Source organism: Sorex araneus, chromosome 4 (assembly GCF_027595985.1).
Source record: "Sorex araneus isolate mSorAra2 chromosome 4, mSorAra2.pri, whole genome shotgun sequence".
Lineage (NCBI taxonomy): Eukaryota > Metazoa > Chordata > Mammalia > Eulipotyphla > Soricidae > Sorex > Sorex araneus.
In genome coordinates, this window is record NC_073305.1 from 47,989,205 (window position 1) to 48,013,055 (window position 23,851).

At 61.7% G+C, this 23,851-nt stretch overlaps 2 protein-coding genes across 7 annotated transcripts in view; both read right to left on the reverse strand.

The window, feature by feature from the left end:
* Positions 1 to 230: 230 nt before the first annotated feature.
* DUSP7 (dual specificity phosphatase 7) lies at positions 231 to 7,023 on the reverse strand. Its single transcript, XM_004615107.3, has 3 exons — positions 6,379 to 7,023; positions 4,447 to 4,881; positions 231 to 2,020 (listed from the first exon to the last, which is right to left on the reverse strand). Exons 1-3 carry the CDS (start codon positions 6,884 to 6,886, stop codon positions 1,713 to 1,715), a joined length of 1,251 nt encoding a protein of 416 aa, XP_004615164.2. The 5' UTR covers positions 6,887 to 7,023; the 3' UTR covers positions 231 to 1,712.
* Positions 7,024 to 21,481: 14,458 nt separating this feature from the next.
* The window catches only part of POC1A (POC1 centriolar protein A), a 63,825-nt gene continuing 61,455 nt past the window's right edge, over positions 21,482 to 23,851 (reverse strand). For all 6 annotated transcript variants that reach the window (XM_055135612.1, XM_055135608.1, XM_055135610.1 and 3 more), the window contains one exon: positions 21,482 to 23,396. In XM_055135612.1, coding sequence (XP_054991587.1) covers positions 23,298 to 23,396 — 99 coding nt within the window. In that variant the 3' untranslated portion in view covers positions 21,482 to 23,297. The remainder of the gene's footprint in view (positions 23,397 to 23,851) is intronic.

The following is a 23,851-nucleotide window of genomic DNA, read 5'->3' on the forward strand; positions in this document are numbered from 1 at the left end:
CACCACTCATTTTAAAGAAAAAATAATATTTATTTGCAATATAAACAAAGTCCCGTCGCTGTTCGGGATATATATATATATGTATACATATATGTATGTGTGTATATATATATATGTAGGGTCACAAATTTTCCTTCATAAGATCATAAAGCAAAACTGGCCACCCTCTTGGCATACCCTTATTTATACAAATCTGAATCTTTCTGGATTTTTCTTGTTAAAAGTAAAAAAAAAAAAAAAAAAAAAAAAAGAGAAGGAAAAAAAGGAAAGAGAACCATGTACAGCATGGAAGCTTTTTGTCAATTTCTCGACTGTGGCAAGATTTTAATCCAACGCCTTAGAGAATCCCTGAAAGCCACCCCCGTGAGGTAAGATGCAGGTGGGGGCAGAGTTTCCGTGGCCTTGCTCGTATGGCGAGTGCTGCACCCCTGGGGACCCGACTGCTCGCCCCTCCCGGGCCCCCCTGACGTCCTGGCACCTGGGAGAACCAAGGTGGGAGGAGGAACGGAAGTGGAGGGGAGTAACGGATCCGTGGCTTGGTTCTGGGGCTCCCAGGGGCGAGGCGTGGCAGGGGCCTCACGCTCCTCTACTTGGCACCCCGCGCACCCTGGCCCTGGGGTTGAAAATGGGGGCGAGCTTCCTGGGAGCAGAAGGCCTGGGCCAACGAGAGCAGGGCCGGCGTCCACAGATGGGGGAGACGGGAGCCACAGCCAGAGGGACAGAGGGACTCGCGGGAGACAGGGCCAGGACCCCCGCCCCCGCCCCTCCAGCGTTCCCCCCACGATCTGTGACAGACAAAGAGCAAACAGGACAGAAGTAGTGGATAGTACTAAAAAGGGCCCAGGGCCCAACCTCCGAGCCGCTGATCCCGAAGGGCTAATGCTACTGCTTGGCAGTGTCCTGGGGCTCCGCCGCCACCAGCCCGGACCGTGGCAGGGCCAACCTGCTCCTGCCCCAGCAAGACTGCAGACCTGCCAGTCACAACACGCAGCAGCCACGGCAGTGCCAGGCAGGGCGCGGCGGGCGCCAGGGGGGTCCGAAGCCTACAGAGCAGCAGGCCACCCCGTCCGGGGCCCACTGCAGAAACGGAGGCTCCACACATGTGCAAAATGCATTTGGTCAAGATCAACATGGGGTTTGTCTTTTCCATTAAAAAAAAAAAAATCAACAACAACAATAATTGCTTTTTGAAATAGAAAAAAACTGAGAACACTTCTTTCTCGCACACGCTCTCTCTCGCTTTCTCGCAGGATCAAAAAAGGGATGAAATACTGGTTTTTGTACAATCTGCTGTTGCATGTTGCCTAAAAATAACACTTTTTGTTAAAAAAGAAAATCAAGAAGAGTTTGGACACTGTCTGTGCTCCAGGGAGCATGGGTTTACCTGCCAACAGTAAAAAGTAAACTCAGGTCTGTGGGTGTGTCTTTAGAAAGAGCCAAACTGGTTGGGTCGACAGCAGAAAGGAGTGTTCTGAGACGAGGACCCCCCACACCACATGTCCGAGAGCTAGGGGCTCCCCGGGAAGTCCTGCCGATGGAGGCTTTGCCGCAGGCCGGCCTCCCAGATGGCGGAGGAAGCCCTGTCACCGTGGACTGCACCCCTGGGCCCAGGCAGCATCCACGAGCCCCTGAGACTGGATGCAGCGGGTGTGGACCTGTCCCCCCGAGAAGGCTGGGGAGGGGCTGGCACCCAGTGCCTTGGGTCCCGGGCCTCACGTGGACTCAAGCGTGTTGAGGGGATACAGGTTGTGGTTGGTGGGCGTGGAGAAGTAGAGCTGCTCGCTGGGTGTGTGGTTATCACACGGGCTGCTCAGCCCCAGCGTCCGCTCGAAGTCCAGCAGCTGCCCCATGAAGTTGAAGTTGGGTGAGATGTTGGACTTTTTCCTCTTGACAAAGTCATAGGCGTCATTGAGTGACAGGTTCATCTTCTGCATCAGGTAGGCCACGGTGACGGTCACCGAGCGGCTGATGCCGGCCAGGCAGTGCACCAGCACGCCGCACTTCTTGGAGCGGGCCTCGTCTGAAACACATGGGACTGGGTCAGGGAGGCACCCCAGGGGCCGGGGAAGCCCCGCACAGCATGCACGATTGTGAGAGGGCTCTGCCACACACTCCCTGAAACAGGCGCCCGTATCCCTGCTCTGAGGACCTGACTGACGACCACGGCAAGTCCTCCGGCTGCTGCAACGGGGGCTGGGACACCCGGCACCAGACCTAGGAGCTGACCTAATAGTGGCAAGACAAATATGGTGACAAAGTGACAATGCCAAGGCCACAGGAGGGTCCTCCCATCACAGGACCCACCACTGCCAACCCAGGCGTGGGGGCAGGACTGAGCTGGTTCTCCTGTTACAGCTCCCGCAGACCCCCCCAGAGAGCTGCATGGCAAAAGGCCCTGGAGAGGCCCTTCTGCAAGCGACTGGGTGGTTAGTCCTGCCCTTGGCACTGTCCTATGCCCACGCCCCCTAGGCTGCCTTGGGCCTAGGAGGGCGAGGACTGAGACTCCACAAACAAGCTGGTTTTTGTGGCCCTACCCAGCCCACTAACAGACCTTCCCCAGCCAGGCCAACCCTGTCCCCCACTGCTGCCTCTCTCAGCTGCCCCCACAGCCTCTCTTAGGCCTCTGCCTGAGGCACAGCGCAGGACACACCACTCAGTCCGACCATCTCCCCTCCCGGGGCCCAGGGCAGCTGCCACTCCTTGTGCCAAAGCTAAAGAGGTCAGCAAAGGGCAGCCTGGGGCCAGCCCCTCTGGCCTTCCTGGGAGCTGCCCTTGGCACACAGTGCTCCCACCATAGACCCCCAGGGTCAACTGTTCCTCCTGGGGACTTGCAGTCACCTGGCAGACACGTGTGGGCACCCAGGGCTGACACCTTGGGGACTGACCCGGGCCAGGCCAGTGGCAGGGAAGGGCTGCCACTTCCTGTTCCTGTAGCCCTTCCGGGCAGCGTGATCTGACCTTGAGATGGGGCGGGAGAGAGGGGCAGTGGGGACAAGTCCACAGCAGCGACACACCATCATCTGGAAAGCCCGGTCCCCAGACCCACTCCTGACAGAGCCAAAGGAAAACCACGGGGACTAGTTTTATTTTTAGCCTCTTCAGGATGTGGCTGGGGGGTGGGGGTGGGGGTGGTGCTGGCGCTTGATCCGGGAACACCGGGTCCTGTGAGGAAGCTCGGGCGGCAGCTCCTCCACTTGTCAAATGGGGGAAAGGTTCTTCCCCATCCCTCTGCCCCGCCCTGCCCCTCTCCCCAGAGACAGGGGCAGCCTTCCAGGAGAAGGGCCCCGACAAGCACGGCTTGCCTATGGGGCCTCCCCCCGCCCCCCCGCACCCCCCGCTTCGGCACATGCTGAGGCAGCACCCAGACCTCCAGGCTGTGTCCCCGTGCTGAGCTGGAAAGCTCTGGAGCCTCAGCCTGGCCCTCCCCCGGCCTCCGCTTCCTTCCTTCCTCCCAGCCAGGCACCTAGTTTTGGTTCCCAGTAAGCGGATGAGGCGTGAACCTCCCACTTCCTGTTATTAAAGCTGGCCAGGCCCAGCTGAGACTGAAACGCCCCCCCCGCCCCCACCCCTACCCGCTGGACATGGCCGCCTGTGGGAGAAGGCTGCCCAGGCCACCGTGACGGTCACCGGAGGCCGGCCCAGAAACCCGGGGTCACCAGGGGTTACATTCGTCCTGATCTTGTGTTCTGTACCCTGGACGGCTGTGACCTGCAGCCCCACAGCCTCCCATGGTGACCGGGGAGGAAGCAGGCTGGGGCGGTCAGAGATAAGGCCGCGGGGGAGTGGGGGGAGCCCAGAGGGCTCTACACCAGACAGACTCTGGGGGAGGCCCTCTCCAGCACCCCCTCACATTCCCTGTCTACTCGGAGACCTCAGGCAAGCCAGGAGCATCTGCGGCCACAGCGGGGCACTCTGGGCTGCCCCATTCTCGCAGCTGCCGCGGAGGGGAAAGTAGGCTTTGTGCCAGGGCAACCCTCCCGCACTCCCCTGGGACACGGCACAACCCAAAGCGGTACCATGACAGCCCACCCTGGACACACATGTGCGGAGGCATGAAGCAGCATGTGGGAGGTCCCAGGGATGTGTCTGTGTGTTAAGCCCCAAACACCAGCCCTGAGAAGACAAGAGCTGGATAGCAGAGCAGAGTCCTTGCAGTGCTGCTGGCCGGTGGGGGTGTGGGGGGCAGCTCGGGCCCTCAGGGCTACGATGACTCACCCATGGGGTACACCCACGGCACACGCTGGGACAGGAGGGGAGACACACACACACACACACACACACACACACACACACACACACACACACACACACACACACACACACACACACACACGCACATGCCTCAACAGGCCCAGCAGTGCCTGGCTGGGCCCGGGTGGCACCCAGAGTCCCATACACACCTCGATGCCTGCCCACCCGGCCTGCCCAGGGCTGGGCAACACCTACCGATGAAGCTGATGGCCTCGGGGAAGAACTGGGAGAGGTTCTGGCTCCAGTGGTCGGAGATGGGGATCTGCTTGTAGGTGAACTCGCCACCATGCTCGAAGGCGTTGGGCAGGTTGGGCGTGACGTTGAGGATGTACTTGATGCCGTACTTGCCGAGCACGTCCAGGTTGGTAGAGTCCTTGGCACAGCCGAGGTAGAGGTAGGGCAGGATCTGGACGGGAAACGCCGGCTGGCTGGAGGGCACAGGGCTGCCGTCGGACTCAGTGGCGCTGCTGGGCAGCTCGCGATCTGACTCCCCGTCCGAGCAGTCGGAGCTGATTCGGAGGCCCCCCAGGCCCAGCACAGAGGTGGGTGGTGAGCCACTCGGCGAGGACGAGCTGTCCACGTTGGTCTCGCAGTGCTCCGAGTACTCAGTCTGGAACTTGTTAAAACCACCTGCAGCCGGAATTGGGTGAGAGATTGTGGGTGCCCCTGGCCACTTCCCTAGTCCAAAGGGGCCGCAGGTAAACCAGCCACGGCCAGGGCTCCCCGTCAAGCACAACACCAGCAACAGCCCAGCTGGACCGTGCCTGACATCTTCGGGAGCTATTCGTCCCAAAGAGCCTGTGGCCCACTTCACAGATGAGGAAACTGAGGCCCCAAGAAGTAAAGAACCCGGCCTGAGCTCCAAAAGCCCATCTGGAATTCTTCAGAGCTTCAGACACACCACCCGCCTCGGGGCCCTAGAGGATGGGCACCCCCCCTCTGACACACGCCTCTTCTGCAGCACCCACAAGCACCTGGCACCCGAGGGTGCTCTGTAACTACTAAGTGGTATAGGAGAGCAGACAGCCGCATTTCAGAAGGGTTCTGCAAACTCTTCCTACAGTCGAGGCTGCAGGGGCCAGAGCTGCCGAGACTCCCTGACTGCGCATTCTGGAGGTTTTTTTTGGTGGTGCCGAAAATCACACATACAACTGCTCCAGCGCTGAGCACCATCTCCAACCCGTGGGTGCCTACCCCCAACCCAACCACAGTCAGGGAGTGGCATGCAGGTACCACCCTGTCTGTCCTCCAGTGGAAGAGGGTAAAGAAATGGGGTCCTAAAGCCACCTCTGTGGAACCCCCACATAGAACACAAGACCATTCCCAACTCAGACCCACACAGGGGAAGGGCCACCAGGGGTTTCACAGGGACCAGGCGTGGGGAGCACCTTGCAGCTGAACCTGGGTCTGCGCCCGAGGGTGCCGCAGCCCTCTCTCTGCTCCCCTCCCGCCCGCCACTGCCAGGGAGAGGGAGACGGAGAGGGAGAGGGAGAAGGAGAGGGAGAGGCCATTTTGGAATGTTAATTGGAAACACCGGCTGGGCTGCAGACACTCGCCCCCCAGCGCTGGCTTCTCCCTTCTGCAGGCTCTGGGGCTGCGGGGTGGGTACTTGGGGTGCCCAGAACGAGGACCGGGGCAGAGATACTGCTTACCACCAAGTCCCAAGCGCCTCCCAAAGCCTGTGATTCCCAAGTGGTGAGACCCAAGCCAGAAATCGAGCCTTCTCCAACCCCAGCGCTCTCTGCCCTGGGAGGAAGCTGGGAAGAGCGCGCCTGGCCTGTCTCGGCCTTTCTGGATGGAAAAGCTGGAGCAGGGTACCCTGAAATCCTTCGGGGTACACTCCCTCTTCTGCGTTGGGGGAGGTGGTCCGCTGAAATCGGGGCGCTGCCATGGCCCCAACAACGGGGGAGAAAATAGGAAAGCCCAGTCGGGGAAAAGTTTCTGTGCCCACTGGAACGTGTGGCGAAGAGAGTCCCGAGGGCACCCGGGGATGGATGCGGCCCCCGTGCGACGTGGCGCCCGGAGCGCGCGGCTGGGTGCAGGGGCTGAGCGCGGCGGCCTCTGGAGGGGGCGCCGGGGCCGGCGGGAGAGTTCCAGCCCGGACGGGGGTCTCGGGGCGAGCCTCACCTTGGAGGTAGTAGGCCTGGCAGCCGTCGTCGCGGAGCTTCTGCAGGAGCAGGCCGAGCACCGAGGCGGGCGCGCCGGGCTCCGGCTGCCACTCGGCGGTGGCCTCGTCGTAGAGCAGCACGGTGGCCGCCTTGCAGCGCGTGGCGAAGCGCTCCTTGTCGGCGTGGTTGGGGATGATGGAGCGGATGGGCAGGTTGCCCTTGCGCAGGCGGCGCAACATGAGGCCCGGGATGGCCAGGTTGATGGCCGTCTCGATGTGCGACGACTCGAAGAGCTCGTGCGGCCGGCAGTCGAGCAGCAGCAGGGACGCGCCGCCGCGCGCCTCCAGCTCCTCCTGCAGCCACTCGGCACTCTTGCAGGGCATGGCCCCCGCCGCCGTCGCCGCACCCGCCCCGGGGCCCGCGCCGCCCCCGGGCCCCGCACCGGGCTCCGACCCCGCCGCCGCCGCCGCCGCCCCCGAGGCCGACATGTGCGCCCGCACTGGGGGGCCGCGGAGCTGGTTTTTCATGGGGAGCGCGGGCGGCCCGGGGCCGGGGCCGGGCAGCCCTGTCCTGGGACGGCGCCCCCGGCCGCGACTCCGGGCGCCCGCCTCCCGCCGAGCTGCGCGCCCGCCGCGCCCGCCGCCCCGGCCTCCCCGCCTCCCGGCCTCCCGGCCTCCGTCCCCGCCCGGCCCTCCGCGCGCGCCGCGGCCTGACAGCCCCAATTAAACCGCGGCTCGGGCGGCCGCGCGCCCAGGCAGCCTCCGAGGGGCGGGGCCGCGGGCCGGCGCCCGGGCTTAAAGGCGCCGCGCCGCCGCCGCTCCTCCCCACGGGGGACGCTCGCGCGCTCGCCGCTCGGGGGGCCCGCGGACCCGAGCCCGGCTCCCGGCCGGCCCCAGCGCGGCTGCCGGCCTGCCTTGACCGGATCTGGCTCTGCCCTGCCTAGAGGACCAGGCAGAAACGCGCCCACGCTTCCAGCTTTTCTCTGCTCTACCTGGCGGGGCTGCCCTGGGAGCTGCTTCTACTGCCCCCCTCCCCATATTCCCCCAAAGCAAGAGTCCCCCGGGGGATGGAGTGGAAAGAGGGCTGATCACGCTGAGCCCACCTCCTTCTCTCCTGGTTGTCGACCCATTCATTCATTTCCCCAGCGAGTTCATTCACCAAATGCAAACTGGACGCCTACTACGTGCCAGGATTGTGCTTAGGCAGGACACTGTTTCCGGCGAAGGCAAGAGTCCCTGTGAGGGCCATCGGCTCGGGGACCTGCGGCAGAAGGGCACTCAAACCTAAGCGACTGGTGGAGCAAGATGGCCTAGCCCCGCGGCACGCTCCAGGCCAGGCGTGGAGCAACCCTGGAAAGGACCAGCCCTGGGAAGAAAGCGCGAGCCCTTTAAGAAAGCTACATAAGCAGGGTGGTGACAGGCGCCGAATGAAGCGCCACGTGACTTTCCCACTGGGGGCGGGTGGGACGCGAGCGCTCCCTTGTAATCCGCAGACCGTCTCCCCCAACCCACCAATCAGCTTTCGCGGTAGGTGGGAGTGTGCCGTGCTGGCGGGCCAATCGCAATAAAAGGCAACAGTGGGGGGCGGGGGAGGAGTCGCCTCCGGCCCCGCCCCGCGCGGGAAGTGGGCGGGGCCCGGAAGCGCGGTGTGTCGGCTCGCGGGCGGCGGCAGGGCGGGGCGGAGGAGGTGAATGGATCCGCAGGTAGCCCGGGAACAAAGCGGCTCAGCGGGAGCGGCGCGCGTGCGCAGCTCCGACTGCCCTTTCCCTCCCCCGCCAGGCTCGTCGGGCCGGCGGAGGGTGCTCGCGACCGGGCCCCGCCTGGCTGAGTGTCCCCACCTCTTCGAGGCGTACCCTTCCCATCCGGCCAGAGGCTGGTAGGCTCTGAGCCACCTGCCCTCCACCTCTAGCTTGGAGGAAGCCAGAGGTCAAGTGGGACCTCTGGAACCCAGAGGATTAAGCATCTCGCTGAGCTGACGCTTCCCGTGTCCTGGAACAGCCCCCCCCCCCCCCCCCCCCGCTTTGCCTCACTGTACCATATGAGGGGTAGTTAGTGGAAGGGTTTGGTCATCCTGGGATGCATGGAAATAGGGCCACACCCCCAGAACGGATCTCTTGGATGGAAGCCCGCAGAGGTGAAAGGAGAAGCACATCTCTGGGCTCTACACAGGGCTGGGCAGAACCTCTTCTTCCCTGGTCCTAGGCCTGTGAGTCCCAGAGCCAGATTCTGCCCTGCCACCTGCAGAGATGTCACTGTGACCCAGCCTCCAATCCTCCCCCAGGGAAAGTGCTAGTCTGGATGGAGCCCAGCCAGGCCTTAGTTCTCCAGCTGTCCTGTTAGGAGGGCACCTCTCTGAGACCAGGCCAGGTGCTGATGGTGAGGGTCCTCAGGGGCCGTCAGGAAAGGACCTGAGCAGACCCAGTGGGGAGGGGACCTGAGGTGTTGTTGAGGCTCATGGGTCCACCAGACCCTGCCTGGGGGGAGCTGTGACAACTGAATTTCCCCATGAGGAACTGGCCCATGTCCACTAGTGGAAACACATCTGAAGAGGGGGCTAGGGACTTCCACTGTTCCCCCACCTGCATGAAATAGAACTTTCCAGACCCATGGGGAGGAGGCCCGGAAATCCCTCCCCTTAACTAGTGAGAGCTTATCTCTTTCTGCCTTATATCTCTCCTCCTTATCTCTCTCCTCCTCTGGACTCCAGAGGGGTGGGGGTGGGGGAGGTAAACCTCTGGAGAGGGACCTATGAGGATGTGAAATGGGAAAAATTCCCCTGCAGGTGTAGGGGAATTGGGGAGGGGGCTGGGGGGGGGAAATCCTTCAACAGGAATGTGAGGCCAGTTTGGGTGAGTGTGAGCACTGGGGAGGGGAGGTGGAGGCGGAGGGAGGAGAGTTAGCCTGGCCCTAGTGGCCCATCACCCAGATTGGAGGAGAGGCCAGAATCTGTGGTGTCTGTGGGAGGTATCTCTGGAGCAGTGACACAGTCCTTGCAGTGGATCCCAGCAGGGCTGCCCTGAGATGGGCACAGAACCCTCAGACTTCAAGGTCCAGAGCAGAGCTGCAACTTTCCCGTGGTCGCACAGCAAGAGGCCAGCGTGCCATCCAGCAACTGCAAACCTCCCTGTGGCAGCACAGAGGCAGGGAGGGGATGTCTGGGGCCCGGGCTAGGCCTTGGGATCCAATACATTCCTTCTCTTCAGGAATGTCACCTTTCCAGCCCTTCAGGGTCTAGGCGCCCCCCTGCTCAGATGCGTGAGGTGAGGCCCCCCAAACAGGTCTGGGGATGAGCTAGTCTCAGGAAGGGCTCTCTGAGGCCTCTGCCTCTCCCAAACATGATGTGCCCTCAGCCTGGGGCTTGTCTGCCCTTTCCTGCTGGCTGCCTCTGAGAAGATCCCAGCACAAGTGATTCTGTACAGAACTGATGTACACACTCATGTGTGAGCACAGACATACATCCCTCATGTAGGAGACATACAACATGGACACAAACACACAAAGCCCTTCCTCTCTCCTTGTGTGCTCATGGGCATGTGTGTGTGCAGAGGTATACAGGTACATACCTGTACACAAGTGCAGAACTAAACAATCTATGTGTGCATACACTTTCACAGACACACCCACCACCCTGTATGCTGCACATTTGCCGCTATTATTGAAGTGCCCACAGACAGGTGGCCCAGAGGGGTTGTTCCACTGGTGGTGGTGGTGGTAGTGGGGAGTCTACACTTGGTCCTCCCAGTCCTCCAGTCTCTCTGGGCTCATCCTGCCCTGTTGGTGTTGCTGGAACCACAGTGGGGTCAAGCCTGGGTGGAATGGGAGTGTACCCCTCCTGCCCCCCTCCCTGCAGCGTGGTGGGGAGGAGAGCAGGGGACAGGGGTGCCGGACCCTGGGTGATGGCAGTACTGAATGGGAATAGACCTGACCCTAGGGAGCCACATGCCTGTTCACCTGCCCCTTCCCCTGCCCAGGTGGGTGGGGCAGAGAGAGTGGAAGGACAAGGAACCGGTGGGCAGGCTAGAGAGAGGGTCACGGTAGAAGCCAGGGCTGGGAGGTCTGGGAGACTGTCCGAGGCTGCTTAGGAAAGGCAAAGGGAGAGCCAGGCCCATCCTCCAATCCCTGCACAAACATTTCTGAGCACTGTCCCAGGCAGGAGTGCACCGAGCAGTGAAGTAGGACTTGAGAGGGAAACTGAATCCCTCCTGCTCCTAGCTCCCCACCCCCCGGCAGTGACCAGTCTCCCCACATGGACCCCCGTGTGCCCACTCGATGGAGACTTCGCCTCGCTCAGCCACGTCTTCAGCCCGCTGGGGTCAGCCTGGAGGATGGAAACCAGAGGAGAGGGTCCACTACACTGCCAGCCACTGCCCCTGGCGGACGTCACTAGCCAATCCGCCCTCTACTTGCTGAGCCCTTCACTGGCATCAAGCCTTTCCTAGCGGGCATGATCAGTTGATTGATTATGGGGGCCAGGTGGGGGGGAAATCCTATTTGCTGATGCTCTAATTTATAGCCAGGTCACCACTGATCGCTCTGCTCCCACCCCAGTTTCCTTCGCCCCAATCTCCTTCTGCTCCCTCTATGATCAGACGCAGCACCCCTGCCCTCCCACTTGCTCATCCTGTGCCCCCACCTCTGAAATCCTCTCCAGGCCTCGAAAGCGTGCCGCCTGCCCCCAACCGTGCACTCCTCCTCCGGCTCCCCCCACGACAGGAGTTTGGCCCACAGGGGCTGGGCTGGGCTGGGCTGGGATTGGGATGGCTCACCCAGCATATCACTGGGTAAACTTATGACCCCCATAAGTTTACCAAGGACCCCGGCCCCGCCAGGCCTTCTTCACGGTCCCATCTTCCCGCCATTCCAAGCTCTCCCAGGCACAGGCTCCTCTTAAAAGGATGTGCTGGTCAGCCTGGGCAAATGAGCATATCAAGTTCTGCTGGGGGTTGACTGGAGAGCGATATCAAGTCTGGTTTCTGGCCCCACCTCATGGCCACACCCCGGGCTGTTCTCACCCTGTCGCAGCCTTCACCTCCTCAGACCTGCATTCGCCCCAGATTCCCCAGCGGGGTGAGCAGAGCAGGACTTGTCTGCCCATTCTACAGATGGGAAAGCTGAGGCCCAGGTAGGGAAATGTCTTGCCCAAGGGCCTGGCTCCAGCCCCAGCCTGTTACTCACTCGCCCACCGAGCCCTGGGTGAGTCATGGTAGCTGGGTGATGGGAAGGAAACACATAAACCTGGGAGGTGGGAAGGGCGGCCTGGCAGGAGGCGGAGGTGCTGGCCCGGGGCTCCCCACTTGAGCTCGCTCCCAGAGGCCCCAGGTGCTTATGGGCAGCCACACACCGACAGGCTCCCATCAGGCTCCCTCCAGGTGTCCAGACTTTACATCAGCCCTGGCAGGACTGTCAACTTATTAGCAGCTGGGGAAACTGAGGCCCATGGTGGTAAGTCAAGATGAAGTCAGAGGCTGGGCCTCGGTCCTAGCGCCTTTCCCCTGCCCAGGCTCCCAGCTGCCCCCAACGGCTCCGGGCTTGCTGTGCCCGCTCTTCCTGCCTGTCTGCGGGGCACGGAGACAAAGGCAGGCAGGGGCAGCTTCTCACCCGCTCTAAGGCAGGACCTGGTTTCGGGTCTCTCCCCTGGACCACCTGATGGTGCAGTCCTCACACAGGCTTCACGGGGCCCGAGGGACCATGGGACGGGGCTGGAACAAGAGTACAGCGGCTAAGGCACTTGTCCTGCACGCAGCCCACCTGGGTTTGATCCCTGGCAACCCAGATGGTCCTCGACCTTGCCGGGAGTGATCCCTGAGTGCGGAGCCAGGAGTTAGGCACGAGTACTTCCAGGTGTGGCTAAAAAAGTAAAAATAAAAACGAGCCCAAAAGAAGAACAAAAAAAGAGATACCAGAAGGGCGGTGAGGGAGCCTGTGTCAGCCCTGGCCCTCCCCTACTCTGCCGCTGATCACGGCCCCTGCATGAAGGCACAGAATCGCTCTGCTCTGTGGCCCGCTTGGTCCTGGTGATGGGGCCCTGGTGCCCCAACTCAGGGTGGATTCTCGGGGTGCCCTCTGCTCTCTTCTAGTCCCCCGCCTGGTCCCCTCCATTTCCTGCACCCCCCTCGGGGTCTCCTCCATCCTCCAGGTGGACCCCCCCCTCCCAGCTCTTCCCTCCAGCCCCCCGGTGGCCTGGCAGTGGGCGTGACCTGGAAGCAGAAGCCCGGTCTTCTAGACTGTGTGGTCAGCCACAAGCACAAAGTCCTGTGACTTAAAATGCCTTTGGCTCTCCCCTGACAAAACAGATGATGCCGGAAACGTCCCCCTGCTGTTCCCCATGTACGCCATAGCCTGTTCGGCGTGACCTACCCAGAGTCACTTGGCGAGAGCCCTGGGGTGAGAAGGCTTCTTGACGTGGAGGCTGAATCCCTCTTCTACCACGAGGCTCGTGCCTCTCCCTGCCCGGGCAGGGGGCCTGACTCAACTGGGAGTCCCACCTGCTGACACTGAGGTCATCTCCAGAGGACCCGGCGCTGCGCACTGGCTGGCCCTGGGAAAGCAGGCAGCCAGACCTGGCTTCAGGGGCCCGGGGGCAGCAGCGGAGGAGGGACAGGACTCTGCAAGCCCAGGTGGGCCGGTTTCCTGCCACCATCCTGGGTGAAGTCTGGATTCCTTTCTTCCAGATCCTCCCCAACAACTGTTGCTCTGAGCAGATTCCCTCCCTTTACAGACGCTCCAGTTCTGATGGGCAGTGAGCAGTGAGTGACTCAGAAGCCCCCCCAGGGGGCTGCAGCGAGGGCACAGTGGGTGGGGGTTCTCATCTTCCTGGGTTTGATTCCTGGCACTGCAAAGAGTCCCCTTAGCCTTGCTGGGACTGATACCTGAGTGCAAAGCCGGGAGAAAGCCCTGAGCGCCACCAGGCATAGTCCCCAAACCAAAAACCAAAGGAAGACAAAACAAAACAACACCCCCTAAATATATATATATATATATATATATGTGTGTGTGTGTGTGTGTGTGTATATAAAGTGTATGTGTGTATATATATATACATATATATATACACACACACACACATATATATATATGTATATATATATATATATACACACATACATACACAGAGAAAAGAAGCCTCAGAATACCCCCACCCCACTCCCCGCCTCTGGCTTTGAGAGCAGGAGTCCTTAGCTGCCCACGCACCACATACATAGCCACCAAGATCCTGCAGAAACCCCCTGTGAGGAAGGCCCCGGGGCCAGGAGGGGCCTCACTGCAAAGGCAGAGCAGTGAGAGGTGGGGGGAGAGGGGGAGGCGCAGGGTGGGTGCCCTGGCCCTTCTTTGCCAGACCAGCCTCTGGGCTGTGGTCAGGAGAGCTAGCAGGGGCAGGCCTGGACAGTAAAGCCAGCAGGAGCTTTGAGGCTGGGAATTCCCAGGGCACCGGGCTGGCGGATGTGCTGTGGGGCCGGGCTGGGTCGGCTTGGGGTGGGCCGGGGTGGGGCGGCGGGTCTCTCGAGGCTGCCAGGCCTAATTGCTTCATTAGCACCTGCCTGCTGCTGGGCCGGCCAGCCCCTCCCCACCCGCACACAGCCCTGTTTTTCAGGAATCCCTCCTAGAGGCACTGTGACAACCATGACGGTCATGGGGGTGACCATGACCAGGCTGGGAAAATGACCGTGAGCCGGCCGGCCTGCTCTGGCCATGCTGGGGGGAGGCCTCAGCACCCAGCGCCACCTCAGTCTCGTGCCCAGTGCCAACCCCTACGTGCTCATCTGTGTGACCCGCTGGAGCCGGCCCCCTAGTGTGCCCGGGTCGGCGGGCACTGGTAGCGCGACGAGGAAACAGTGTGGGTGCCCCTTCCTGCCAACTCTTGCCACGGGAGCCCCAAGACAGGAGCATGGGGGCCAGTGCACTGACTCTCAGACTCTCCCCGGCCCCTCTCCAGCCTGGCTCTGCCACAGGCCCCGCCCATTCCCCTGCCCTGGCTGTGGCTCCGCCCCCACTGGCCCGATCCCTCAGGGCAGAGTGCCCCAGAGCCATCAGGTCAGTCAGGAGAGCTCAGCGGCTGGATTCCCCAGTCCCAGAGCCTCCCAGACATTCCCCCGGGAGCTGGCACTCACGGAGTAAGGGAACACTGAAGCCTGCTGCCAGACTTGGGGTGGTGGCAAGAGATACCCCAGTCACTCCTCACCTTCACCCACCCTGACTCCAAAGGCAGCCGGAGGGGCAAATGGCAGTGCACCCCCAGAGGCACAGGTGTGGGGGTGCCGGGACAGGGCTTCATGAGGTGGGGTGAGGCCAGGGGACCTGTTTCTCACCCTGGCCCCATCACCGCCCCAACTCCAGGCTTCTTTCCTCCTCTACAAAACTGGGGTGCAGTAGCCATGTTAGACCGCTGTGAGGCCCCTCTAGTCCCTGGCAGTGGGGGCCAGACCCTGGGGGGGGGGTCACCAGAGCCCGGGGGAAGGGCAGCAAGGCCTTGGAAGTGAGGGATGGGAAGGACCAGAGGCAGCTGTGCTGGGGATGGGGTGCAGGCAGGAAGGGCTCTGTCCTACCAGGGAGGGAAACGGAGGCAGGGGAGATGGAGCCGCACCTGCCCCATCCTGAGGCTGATGTCGTGGTGGGAGCGGCGGGGACACTCCCCACACCGGGGCCTGCCCATGCAGGTCCCATCCCGCCCGCCCGTCAGCCTCCCGCTCTGTGCCCGTGCCTGCCCCTGAGGGTGGGGCGGAGGGAGGGGGGTGTCGGGCACCAGGGCCCAGGCAGGGCTCGTGCCATAGCCACATCCGCCCTGCTGCCCACTGCCCAGCCTTCCTTACCCCCATTCAAGTGTCCATCACCAGTTACGATGGGCCCGACGCCCGCTCGGGGGAACTTTCCCTTGGGCTCTGAACCTGTGCCACTGCCCTCTCAGGCCCTTCCTTGGGTGCTCCCGTAGCAGGATCCTGAGAACCCAGGACCTGCCAGGTACAGCGGATCCGAACGTCACGGCTTCTGTCTCTGAACTCTTGTGTCCACAGCTGTGAAGCTGAGGCGCGTGCGAGGGCATCCAGCCACAAGTGCTGCAGGGATGTAGCTCCCGTTTGTTTGGTGCTTCCCAAACTGGGCTCACCTCAGCACTGCTGTTGTTGTTTTTGTTTTAAGTGTGTGTGTGTGTGTGTGTGTGTGTGTGTTTTAGTTTTTATTTTGGGCAATTCTGGGGGTAACTCAGTGACTCCTGACTCTACTTAGGAGTACTCCTGGCAGTACTCAGGGGACCATGAGGTGCCAAGGATCAAACCCAGACCCACTGCATGCGTCCAGTGATCTCTCTGGCCCTAGCACCCACTTCTTGCATAACCTTTATTACTAGCCCCTGGGACTGCATGTCCTCAGCATGTCCTTCAAGGGACCCAGTGTTTAAAAAATGGCCCGTGTCAGGGCCAGAGCAATGGTCTAGCAGGTCGGGTATTCACCTTGCACTCAGCTAGTCTGGGGATTCATCCCTGGCATCCCATACGGTCCCCTGAGCACTGCCAGAAGTAATTGCTGAGCACAGAGCCAGGACTAAGCCTGAGCACTGCTGGATGTGGCCTCAAAACAAACAAACAGAAACAGCCTTGCCCAGGGGAATAGTTCAGTGCTCATGCGGCCTGCCTGGTGAGTGTGAGGTGTGAGCCCGATCCCTGGTGCCCCCAGGCGCCTGCAGCTCCCCTGTCTGTGCCACGAGTGACTCCTCAACCCTGCTCCGCAGCAGGGACTGGTGACTCTTGGTCACACCACAGCGAACCTGGCAGGTGTCACGACTGTGTGAAGACCCTGTGGGCTGGGGACAAGCTCCACTGATGGGTGCCAGGGGTCAGACTAAAGGCCCTGAGCACTCCTGCAGGGAGTGAGCCTGAGCAGGGAGCCGGGAGTAAGCGCTTTAGTCTCCCCACCCTGGGTGTGGCCCCAAACAAAAATAATCGTGGAACCTCCTGGGAGCAGGTGCATGAGCCCCACCCCACAAGCCCCCTGGTGGAGTGTGGGAGACCCAGCGAGAGCCAGAGCGGGGCACGTGTGTTGGCCATGGCAGCAGTGAGAATGAAGCGGGGAGAAGCAGGGACGGATGTTGAGAAAAGCAGCGTAAGGCCTTATGGGCCAGGACCGCCCCCACCTCCTCCCGAGTTCCACTTTCAGACGGGAGGCTGCAGCTCCGAGACCCACCCTCTCTGTCTGCCGCACTCCAGGGACCCCGGGGGGCTTCTCACCCGGGTGCCTGGCCCGGAGGCTGGAGTGGTGAGCGGGCACCCTCCGTGCCTGGCCCCTGCCTCGTGTGTGCGCACTCTGGCCAGATGTGGCTTCTGGGCCTGGGGGCAGGGACAGGGCCCCCACCTCAGCCCAAGCCAGAGCTGGGTTACGAGCCCCCAGGGTCTCCTAATGTGTTCCACATGCTGGCGGCTGCCTCTGAGAGGAAATGGGAAGGGGCTGCGGAGGGGAGAGGGGCCTGAGCCGGGATTGGAAACATGTGTTTGGAGGAGGAAGATGGGGGAGGGGGAGGAGGCACCAGAAGGGAGATTTTGTCCCTAGAAGTCACAGTCCTACTCTCCTGGGTGGGCCCCAGGCCAGCCAGCAGCGGAGACATCCCTGGCGTTGCTCCTCGTCTCGGCACAAAACTCCAACCGCGGGCAGGAGCGAGCTCAGCAGGCCGAGCATCCCCAGCACGCTGCACGATCCCTTGAGCACGCCCTGGTGTACCCCCGACCCGACCCCCCAACTCCTGGCTCCACATGGCCGGGGGTCTGAGCCAGTACGCACAGGAGGCCATCAGCACCATCCGACCCCAGCTGAGAGCCAGGGACAGCCAGGACCCTCCCCTGCCACCCGAGCCCCCACTGCTCCTCTTGGCTAGCAGGGGGCATGGCATGTGGGCTGGGCAGTGGGGGCTGAGCATGGGCACCCATCACCTGATGGCTGGAGCAGGCTGTGCAGGAGCCATGGTGGTATGTGGGGGTGTCCAGAGACACTCAACAGTGGGGCGCAGAGTGCAACACCCTCCTAGGAGCACTGGCTGAGCCCCAGGCTTCCAGCCTGCAGGAGTCTGCTCTGGGGTTCCAGGTCCTTAGCCACCTCCCTAGGGCCTGATTCGGAGCTCCTGGCACTGGCCTGTCTCAGGCCTGGTGGGAGCCGTCAGCAGCCCGCAGGCCACTCTGCGCTACCCACCAAGAGGAGCCCTGGTGATGAAAACAGCAGGTGCCAAAGCCCCAGGCCAGAAGGTGCCCCCTGAGCCCCGGAGCAGCCAGGAGGCCAGTGTGGTGGGGGAGGAGGGGCAGAAGGGGACTCGGGGGGAGCAAGATCCAGTTTTTTTGGGTGCAAGTTGCCTGCACCTGGGGGAATGCACAGGGACAGCACTAGACATCTTTTTGTTTCTGCTTTTGCGGGGGGGGGGGGTACTTCTGGTAGTACGCAGGGCTAACTCCTGGTCTGTGCTCAGCGGTCACTTCTGGTAGTGCCTGGGGGACCATATGCGATGCTGGGGATCGAACCCATGTAGGCTGCATGCAAAGAAAGCACCTTCGGGGCTGGGGTGATAGCACAGTGGGTAGGGCGTTTGCCTTGCACGCAGCCAACCCGGATTCGATTTAATTCCCAGCATCCCATATGGTCCCCCGAACACCGCCAGGAGTAATTTCTGAGTGCATAAGCCAGGAATAACCCCTGTGTGCACCGCTCAGTGTGACCCCAAAAAAGGGAAAAAAAAAAAGCACCTACATCTCTGTACTATCTCTCTGGCTCTGATACATAAGTTTTCTGTTTGCTATTATTTGGGGGAGGGCCACACCCGTGGTGGTTCTTAGGGGCTGCTCCTGGCAGTGTTTGGGGGATTGAACCAGCCTCCCACCCTGTCCCACCCCATCCCCCTGCCTTGTGCGCTGTTTTTAACTCTTTCCTCTTAGGGGAGTTTGGCTGCTCTCCTGAGAATACAGGGGTTGGGCCGGGCAGAAGCAGGAGAGCTGAGACCGGGTGGAGGGCTGACTCTGCAGGGTTGTGGGGTGAGGGGGAGGTTGGGAAGGCCCTTGCCTGACTGACACCAGCCTCAGCAGGTCCCCACCCGTCCAGCAGACTCCAGGACACCTCTCACAGGGCACGGGCAGCCTTATTCCCAAGCACTGTCCAGCTCTGAGTCGGGCCAGGACCAGGGCAGCAGAAGTCACTTCACAGACCCAGCTGAGATGCCCCGTGGCAGCAGCCCACTCGGCCCCTGGGACAGACATGCCTGATCTCCCGAGAGTTTGGGGGAACCAAGAATGCGGCTTCTCCAGCTCTGAATTTCAGAGGCTTCTTTGGAGCCAGACCAGGGCCAGCTGTCATGCAAGGAAGTTCTGGGTGCTGAACTGATGGGGCGGTGGGGGGGTGGGGTCCTGGCACCCTGGGGAGCATGACCCACAGGCACATCCCAACCTTGGGCGTGAGGCCCCGTCTTTGGTGTGACTCTGGCTGGAGTCAGTGTTGGAGGGGCCCAGTGCAGGGGTGGGGCAGGGCGGAGCGGGCTCTAGGAACTTGTGGACAGTTGCAGGCAAGGATGTGAGTTGAGCCACCTGGGGAGGGTAGGCGTAGAGGTCAGCTGGGCCCATGCCCAGGCCTGGCTGGGAAGCCTGTCACCACCACTAAACTGAATCCAAGTGCTGAGCACTGGGGGGAGGATGAGGTCCTGGAGGCTGCTGTCGGCGTGGGGAGCTGGGGAATGGCACCAACTGGAGTTCCAGAGGCTGCGGGCCAGGCCTCTGCCCACCAGGTGCCCACTAAGGGACCAAAGCCCCACTTTCAGAAACACAAACTCATGGGCCGGAGCCATAGCACAGCGGGTATGGCGTTTGCCTTGCACACGGCTGACCCGGGTTCGATCCCTGGCATCCCATATGGTCCCCCGAGCACCGCCAGGAGTAATTCCTGCGTGAAAAGCCAGGAGTTACTTCTCAGCATTGCTGGGTGTGACTCCCCCCCAAAAAAAAAAATTAAAAAAAAAAGAAACATGAACTCTAACCGGAAAGAGGAGAGGGAAGTTTAGGGCAGAACTTCCTCTCCTGCAGTTTCCCCATCCTGGCTCAGCTTTCCCATGGGGGGAGGGGAGCAGGGGTGGGACTGGGGGCTCCTGCAACAAGGAGGTCACCAGGCGGGGGTTGGGAGGGCTGCTGTCAGTGGGGGCTCCTGGGAATCTGCACGGACGGACACCGGAGGCAGGCTGGGCTGGTGGCGGCCCCCTGCTTCTCTGGCCTGGCTCCAGGCTGACTAGAAGGGCCCCAGGTCCCAGTTTGGGGCTCACAGGGGGCAGGGGGCAGGCAAGCAGCCCTCAGAGACCCTTCCCCGGAGTGGCTGACCTGGAGACCTGTGTTCTGAGCTGTGAGGGCGGCTGGAGCCCACTGGGCAGCAGGCTGAGGCTTGTGCCAGGGGGAGGCATGAAGCCGGGGCACAGGTGGCAGCTGGGGGTGCCAGGTGAGGCGTGGGCCCTCCCCGCTTGGTCTCCCTTAGCTGGTCACACAGCCACGGGGGCTCAGCCTAAGTGGACGGTGGAGGAAGGGGAGGTTAATGAGCGGCAGCGGGGCAGCCAGCTGAGTCACTGCCCTAGCTGGCTCAGCGGGCGGGGTTTCCGGGATTCCGGGTAATCACCCCCCCACCCCGCACCCCCTTTTGGTGCCGCGTCAGTTGTGGCCTAGGAGGGCTGCTTTCAGGTGGGTAGGGCTGCCTGGGCTCCTTCCTCCCCTCTGAGGGTGCCTGTGGCAGGGCCACCAGGGGCTGTAATCCCCCATCTCTATTACATGCGGGTCAAGTCCCAGGGGAGGAGCCTGGTCTGCCAGAAGGCCCCCCCCAACCCCGGAGCTGGCCGCAGGGGCTGAGTGGGAAACAGTCCCACTAATGGCCACCCTTGCCGGGCCCACTGCTGCCCTGAGCGCCCCAGGTGCCGACACAGGACCCAGCTCCGTCTCCAGCGGCTGGGGCGCTGCTCAAGGGCACGAAGCTGCTAGAGGGACAGCAGCGACTTGGACTGAGGCAGTGGGGTAGGGAGAACCCCATCACCCGGCAGCAAGTGGGCGGGGGCGGGGAGGCAGCTGGGAGGGCAGCCGGCTCATGCTGCTGGTCTCGGAGGGGACAGACCTGCAAGGACACATACTATAGCATGTCAGGTGCTCCTGAGGACCAGGGGGTCGTGGCAGAAGGGCGGGCGGGGGGCGGGGTGTTGCATTGGAGCGAACTATTCAGCTATCCAGGCATCCCTGCAGGAAAGGCGGGGTCGTCCCCTGCCTTCTAAGAACCAGGCATGGACTCCAAGAGAGGCTGTCACTTAAACCAGACACCTGTTGTCCCCGCTGGTCCACGCTCTGAGCAGCTCTGAACAGCGGTCCATGTAAGGCACAATCTTACACTCACAGTTGTTTTTTTTTTTTTTCTGTTTTGGTTTTGGGCCACACCCAGTGGTGCTCAGGGCTTACTCCTGGCTCTTGAGCTCAGGGATCACTCCTGGTGATGCTCAGGGGACCATATGGGATAATGGGGCTTGAAGCCGCAAGCACCCTCCCTGCTGTGCTATATTGTTCTGGCCCTATACTCAAGCTTTAAACCCCACTGTTGAGGTTCAGCAGAGACCCTGGGACCATGTTCAGCGGATGGGGACGGCATCCAGGGATCAAACTCAAGCGCTCATATTTGCATGAATGTGTAAGGGCGGGAAAGGCAGTTACAGGGTGGAGGTGCCTGCTTTGATGCAGCTGACCTGGGTCAGTCCCCAGGACACCCTTCCCCAGATGGGTAGGGATTGGAGAGGGGCTTGCGGAGGGCGAGGCCCAATGAGAGCCAGAAACATATCACCCAACTGAGCTGCACTCTGGTTTCCTGAGAGCTGTTACCCACATCTGAGATCAGGAGGGCTGACGGCAGAGCCAGAGTTCCTGCACACTGAAGCCTGCTCTCAAGACTGAGGCAGGAGTGGGCCACGGCAACAGGGTGCCACTGGGGATGACTGGCAGTGCCATCTGGGGACACAGCACAAGACCAGGACACCCCCACCTCACTCGTCCCGTGTGTGGCCCCGATGCCCAATCCGACCTGCCCAGCCCAGAGTGACCAGGTCGGGCCCCATTTCAGGCTTAGGGAACACCCAAAGTATTTGCGTTTGTTTTATTAAGGACAAGCAAAGCGCTTGGGAACCCTCCAGACCTCCAATTCCAGGCTGCTGTCCAGGGAGAGGGGCGTCAGGCTAGAAAGTGCCTGGGGTGGGGTGACGCCCCCCAGAGGGTCAACGCCTACTCACCAGTAATAGGAAACCCAGGAAAACACCTCCCAGGACCCCCAACCTCCCACACCTCTTCGAGTCCTCAGACCTGCAGGGAAAGGTGGGTTTCAGAGAAAGCGGAAATGTGATCCTGGAACGGGAAGTCAGAGCCTGGGAACAGGACCAGGAGACGCTCCGTGTCCCAGTGCCCCGGGACCTGTGTTTGAGGAAGTGTTATCCCAGGGCCCCTGGCTCGTGTCAGCACAGCCTCAGCCCCCATCCAGATGCCCTGTTAGGCCAACAACACAGGTGCTGAGGGTAAGGCTGGCCTCCCTGCAGCCTGCCCACATCCTCCCACAAAGCATTCCGGGGCTGGCATGGGGGGAAATCCTGTGCTGGGGTCCCGGAACCCAGAAAGCAGGCCAGGGCCTGGGGTGGGCTATGACGGCCTGCAGCCCAAGTTAGAGTGGGGTGACAGGTGGATGGTGGGGAGGAGGGACAGCCAGGTGGCCACTGGAGGGGAGGTTCTCACCATCAGTGACAGGTGAGCCAAAGGACCAGAGGGACTCAGGGCCGAAGACTGCCCGAGGCCTGACCCTGCACACCCCCCACCCCCTACTGTCAGTGGGAAGCAGGGAGAAGCTGACACCAGGTGCCCCCCTCTGAGCCCAAGGCTCCCAACCCAGCCCCACAGCTGTACGGTCACCCCGACTCTGAGAACTAGCAGACTCCAGCCCCATCCCCTCGGGACAGGGCAGGTGTGCTGGAGGATCAGTACCTTCCTGGCATGCTGTATGCCCTCCGAAGTCAGATGCTGAGGCAGGAGCGACACCCACACAGCCGGTGGACGCTCACCTGGCCTTCCCACATGCACGCAGAGGTGGGGCTACAGGAGACTCAGGACCCAAGAGCCCGTGGGCGAGGACATGGACCAGCCTTGCTCCCCAAACACTCCGAGCAGCTGTGGTTATGGGCATCCACACTTCAGTGATGGTTCTGGCCGGGGTGTCCCAAGCTGCCCTGTCCTCTGGCCTTTAAGGACCCCTTGAGATGGCTGGGTCTAACTCAGACCCTGTCGCTTCTCTGACAAGCTGGATAAAGACTGTTCTCTGATCACCCGGGTTCAATCCCTCCCACCCCATATGATCCCCAGGTGCTGCCAGAAGCCCTGAGCACCACGAGATATGGCCCCAAAATAAACAAAAGTCTGTTCTAGTCTTCAGATGCTCTTGAGGAGCTGCCACCAGCCCTCCTGCCACCCAACAGGGAGCATGTTGGGTGGACACTTGGCCACTGCAAGGTCCCTGTTGCTCAGAGGCTCGGTCCCAGCCCCCTGGGCCCAGCCGCACCCACATGGGCTTCTGTTGGTGCAAGGCAACACCAGGCTCACCGCCCATCCCAGGCAGCTTTCTTAACAGTGCAGTGGGGAAAGGGGCTTTCAGCGTGTGGCGTCAGCTAAACAAGCCCCCGCTCGGTGAGTGAAACTGGGGCTGCCTCCGGGGCTGGGGCTGGCCGCTTCTCCCCAGACTAGATGCGGTCCGTCGTGCAAGTGCGGGCCTCGCCGACCGGGGACCTCCCATTCTGACGGCTGGTGGAGCCCCTGGGCTCAGGATGGAGAGGGCCCACCCAGCTGAATCCCTGTCATTTATTTACCCAAGGCCCATGGTACAAACCCCCCCGCCTGCCACCCCAAATCGAGTGAGCTCTTGATTGCTGTCCCCTTGATCACGGTGTCGTTCTCTGCATGATTAGCTGCTGGTTCTCCAGGCACTGCTTCAGCTTGTCTTCCGTCAGCGTCAGCCGCTGCTCCAGGATGGACACTGTCTGTAGGGGGACAGCGTGGTCAGGCTGACCGGGGGCTCCCCGACTCTGGAGCCCAGCTTCTGGGAGGATGCAGCGGTGAGGGGAAGGAAGGTGCACCCTCCCCGCCCTCGCCTTGGGCTTCCCCCAGGACACCCAAAGGATCAGACACCCCACCCCTGAGGTTCGCATTCAGGCCCTAAGTGGGGACCAGCAGTCACCTCTACTACACAGAGGAGAAAGTGCTCTCCGCCCGCGCATGGTGACAACCCCAGGCCCTTGTCCTCTCCACCTTTCCAAGTGCAGGTGACATTACTGGGGTGGAGGGGAAGTGACATGCCCCCTTTCTGTCCGGAAGAGAGCCAGGAGCCACTGATGCGGTGCTTACTGGGAGGGGGTGCTTGGCACACACACGGCCCCCCCATAGGCTGCAAGCCCTTTCCTACCTCTTCCTGCCTCAGGTGAGACACGGCACAGGG

What these genes read in the sequence shown, in the direction of transcription:
- DUSP7 (XM_004615107.3), bottom strand. Translation starts at nt 6,886, where the DNA reads ATGAAAAACCAGCTCCGCGGCCCCCCAGTGCGGGCGCACATGTCGGCC. An exon ending in CCAGGCCTACTACCTCCAAG is followed by an intron (nt 4,882 to 6,378) that starts GTGAGGCTCGCC and finishes TTCCGGCTGCAG; the next exon opens with GTGGTTTTAACAAGTTCCAG. An exon ending in CGAGGCCATCAGCTTCATCG is followed by an intron (nt 2,021 to 4,446) that starts GTAGGTGTTGCC and finishes CATGTGTTTCAG; the next exon opens with ACGAGGCCCGCTCCAAGAAG.